The sequence below is a fragment of the Emiliania huxleyi genome (assembly GCF_000372725.1).
Source record: "Emiliania huxleyi CCMP1516 chromosome Unknown EMIHUscaffold_1272, whole genome shotgun sequence".
NCBI classification, from domain to species: domain Eukaryota; phylum Haptophyta; order Isochrysidales; family Noelaerhabdaceae; genus Emiliania; species Emiliania huxleyi.
The window spans coordinates 4015-7287 of record NW_005201315.1 but is presented as its reverse complement, the minus strand read 5'-3'; the positions used below and the strand labels follow the sequence as shown (position 1 = coordinate 7287).

Here is a 3273-nt window from a genome sequence, read left to right as displayed (position 1 = left end):
TCGGCCTCTCGGCCTCCTCGGCCTCCTCGGCCTCCTCGGCCTCCTCGGCAGCCTCGGCAGCCTCGGCTGCTTGGCGCACGCGGCGCGCGAGCCGCGCCGCGCTGCCTTTTTGCTCGCTGCCTCCGTTGTCGGCTCGGCCGTTCCGTCTCCTCGCTCTGGCTCGGGCCGTGGGCGTGCTGCTGCTGCTGCTCGGCACTGTTGTCGCCATTTTCAATCTCTCTCTCTCTGCTCTCTCTCTCTCTGCTCTCTCTCTCTCTCGGCTCTCTCTCTCTCTCTCTCTCTCTCTCTCTCTCTCTCTCTCTCTCTCTCTCTCTCTCTCTAGCCGGACTTGCTGCTCGCGTCGGGAAGTGGGTCGCCAATGGCAAACTTGGCACCACCGTCGGCGCACGCAACGTTGTCACTCTCGTCCAGAGCCACGTACATCGCCGACATGCTAAAACCGTCGTAGTTCGAGAAGCTAACGTGCCCGAGCTTGTCGCCTTCGCCTTTGAAAAATGTCAGCGGCCGAGGCGGGTTCATCTCGATCATCTGGCTCATGCCTTGCTGTCCCCGAGGCCACCATGTCACCCGCGTCCCTTGAGATGTGAGATCGGGAGTCCGCGTCGCGGCGGCCACGTCGCAGCGGTGCCCCTGTGAGATAGGCTCGTCCGTCGTGCACGACTTTCCGATCACGCAGCTCGAAGCCTTAGGGACATAGCACGATGCCAGAGTTGGGAGGGCACTACTTGGATTGGGCGAGCCCCACCCATCGAGGAACACGTCGTACGGGCAGTTGTTGATGAACTCGACGCCGAGGCTCACCCGCGGAGGGGTGTACTTAGGCGCGACCGCGCACAGGTAGCCTCCTGGAACACTGGAACACCCGGCCTCGTTGTCGCCCGTGCAAAATTTCCCGTTGGAACAGCACTCTCCTTTCGCGCCCAACGCTTTGTTTGGGCACCCGTCACGCGTGCACGTGTTGGCTGCGAGGACCGGGCATGCAGGCAAACCCACGTCTGCGACTGGCAAAGCATTGGTGAGAGTAACGGTGGCGACCGCCAGAAGCTTCGAGATCATGGTGACCTATCAACGCAGCAAGGGTGGTGAGAGGCGGGAGCAGCCGTCGTCGGAGACGGCGAGCGAGGATGAGAGCGGTGCGACAAGGCATGAGTGCGGTGGCATCGTTTGCATTCCGTGCGTGGGACAGAGGGCTGGCAGCTCACGAGAGTTGTGGCGAGTGAAGGTCCTGGCAAGGCGCAATCGAGTCCTGCCCTTTATGGCGGTGATCCTTATTTTTATTTATCGTCCGGCAAGGATATCGGTCGCAATGTTCATTGAAAAGGAGGCGCCCGCATTGTGGCCACGACTTCTTTTCTTTTAGTCACGCGGCTGGTGGCATCGCGTGGCGCTAATGCCTTTGTTAGTGGTGCGACAAAACACGCGACGAAAGCGACGAACGATCCGCGGTGTAGGACTGAGGTTGAAGGAATGAGATCAGCGCGCGCGCGCGAGAGAGAGAGAGAGAGAGAGAGAGAGAGAGAGAGAGAGAGAGAGAGAGAGAGAGAGAGAGACTCACTCTCACTTATTCTGCTCCTCTGCTGCGCGAGCGAGACCAGATGGCAGTGATGCCGGGGCCGCTCCGGACGCGCCGCGAGCTGCTCATGCATCCTGCAAGGATAAGCACAAAAAAGGCGGTCGCGGACGTCCAAAGTCCTGCAAGGCCACCTCCTCAGACTTCATTCAGCGACCTCGACCGCGCGGAACGCGGCCCCCGGCAGCCCGCGCACGCGTGCAGCAGCCGTGTCCGGGACCACTTTTGGCGCAGTGTGGGGCGGGTGGGGCGCATTGAGAGGGGGATTGAGAGCTAGTGTGCGTTCAGTCTGGGCCCGGCCGGGCCCAGACAGCCTTTTTTTTGCACAAAAAGAGCCTAGGGAGGGCAGAAACAACGACAGTACACATTGAGGAGGCTGAGAGCCCAGTGTGGAGGCACGGGAACACTCCCGTCGCGAGTGGCTACCATGCACTCTTCGCGTACATCGAGGATCCGATCAACACGCAAGTATTCGGAGCCAACTACGACGCCGACGCGGTCCATCGCTGGCCTACTTTGTGGTTGGCATGACGCCCAACTCCTACGCTGCTGCCAACCGTACCCTCGCTATGCTCCTCTCCCTGCAGAGCTCGGGGTGGAGAGGCAAGGTGCTGCTGCAGCCTGACCTGACCACCAACGCCGTGTGCGACGTGGGAGGCGCCGGCTGCGGCGGCGACCTTGTCTGCGCCGTCTCGACCTGCTTCGAGACCCTGCGGCGCGTCCTGGGCGAGACGTTTGCGGCGAGCGTCGACGGTGTGCTCCTCGAGAATGAGAACGCGGCCTCGCCCGCGCTCAGAATGGGCGGTCGGCGTCGGGGTAGAAGCCGCAGGGCGTACGGGGTAGCCGTCACTTTCCTGCCTCACAAGGGCGGGGCTGTCCCGGAAAGTGAGAAACGCCGGGCAGCGTGGCGCATTACTGGACCCTCCCATACGTGTTTGAGGCTCCTCCTTTGCTGTCCCATCTCCCCATCTCTTTCCCGCCTGGGCAGGGCGGTGGGCGGGCGCGCGGTGCGGCGTGGCGTGTGCGTGTGTGCGACTGCAACGAAGGACCGCTCGCAGAGGACCATTGGGTTTGTACTATTAACAACGAAGGCGCTCTCAAAAAAAAGAGAAAACACACGCCCCCTGCAAGCGATCGACGTCATCGATGCGCCGCTCTCCGGGCTCGAGCCGGGAGCCGCGGCTGACGACGAGCACCGCCGTGCTGGCGGTCGCATCGGCGCTCATCCTGCTGATGCTCAGTTTCAACGCCCGGCTCTACTTCTCCGCGGCGTGCGACCAGCGGCTGCAGCAGCTCGCCGACGAGAAGGACCGCGAGCTGCAGCGCGTAATGGACCAGCTGCAAAAGTCGCTCGACCAGCAGGCGCGGATGCTCCAGAAGCTCAGCAGCGCACGCGGCCAAAAGGGGCGCGCCGACCTCCTCCTGCCGGAGCCGGCGGCGGCGGCGGCGGGCTCCGCGGCGGCGGCGGCCGACCCGGGGGCGGCGCGGCCTCCAAAGCTGGCGCGGCGCGACCTGGTGGCGTACGTGGACTGGACGCCGGGCGCGCTGACGCCGTCTCGCATCGCCGTCCTGGTCATCGCGTACAACCGCGCCTCCTACCTCGACCGCGCGCTCGGCTCGGTGATGTTGAGGCATCCGGGCGGCGCGAACTGGCCAGTGTACGTGTCGCAGGACGGGGAGAACGACGAGGTCGCGCGAGTCAT

General features: G+C 63.7%; 2 protein-coding genes across 2 annotated transcripts in view; one reads left to right on the top strand and one right to left on the bottom strand.

Moving 5' to 3' along the window:
• Window positions 1-262: 262 nt before the first annotated feature.
• Window positions 263-1123, bottom strand: EMIHUDRAFT_373194 (hypothetical protein). The gene has a single exon (XM_005789481.1). It carries the CDS (start codon window positions 1054-1056, stop codon window positions 319-321), a length of 738 nt encoding a protein of 245 aa, XP_005789538.1. The 5' UTR covers window positions 1057-1123; the 3' UTR covers window positions 263-318.
• A 1593-nt stretch (window positions 1124-2716) lies between these two features.
• EMIHUDRAFT_252190 (hypothetical protein) overlaps window positions 2717-3273 on the top strand; it is a gene marked incomplete at both ends in the record, with an annotated part of 1690 nt that continues 1133 nt past the window's right edge. Inside the window, 2 exons of the mRNA XM_005789480.1 lie at window positions 2717-2896; window positions 3068-3268. Coding sequence (XP_005789537.1) covers window positions 2717-2896; window positions 3068-3268 — 381 coding nt within the window. The remainder of the gene's footprint in view (window positions 2897-3067; window positions 3269-3273) is intronic.

Bases quoted from the DNA above. Each gene is read 5' to 3' on its own strand.
- EMIHUDRAFT_373194 (XM_005789481.1), bottom strand. From the start codon at position 1,056: ATGATCTCGAAGCTTCTGGCGGTCGCCACCGTTACTCTCACCAATGCT.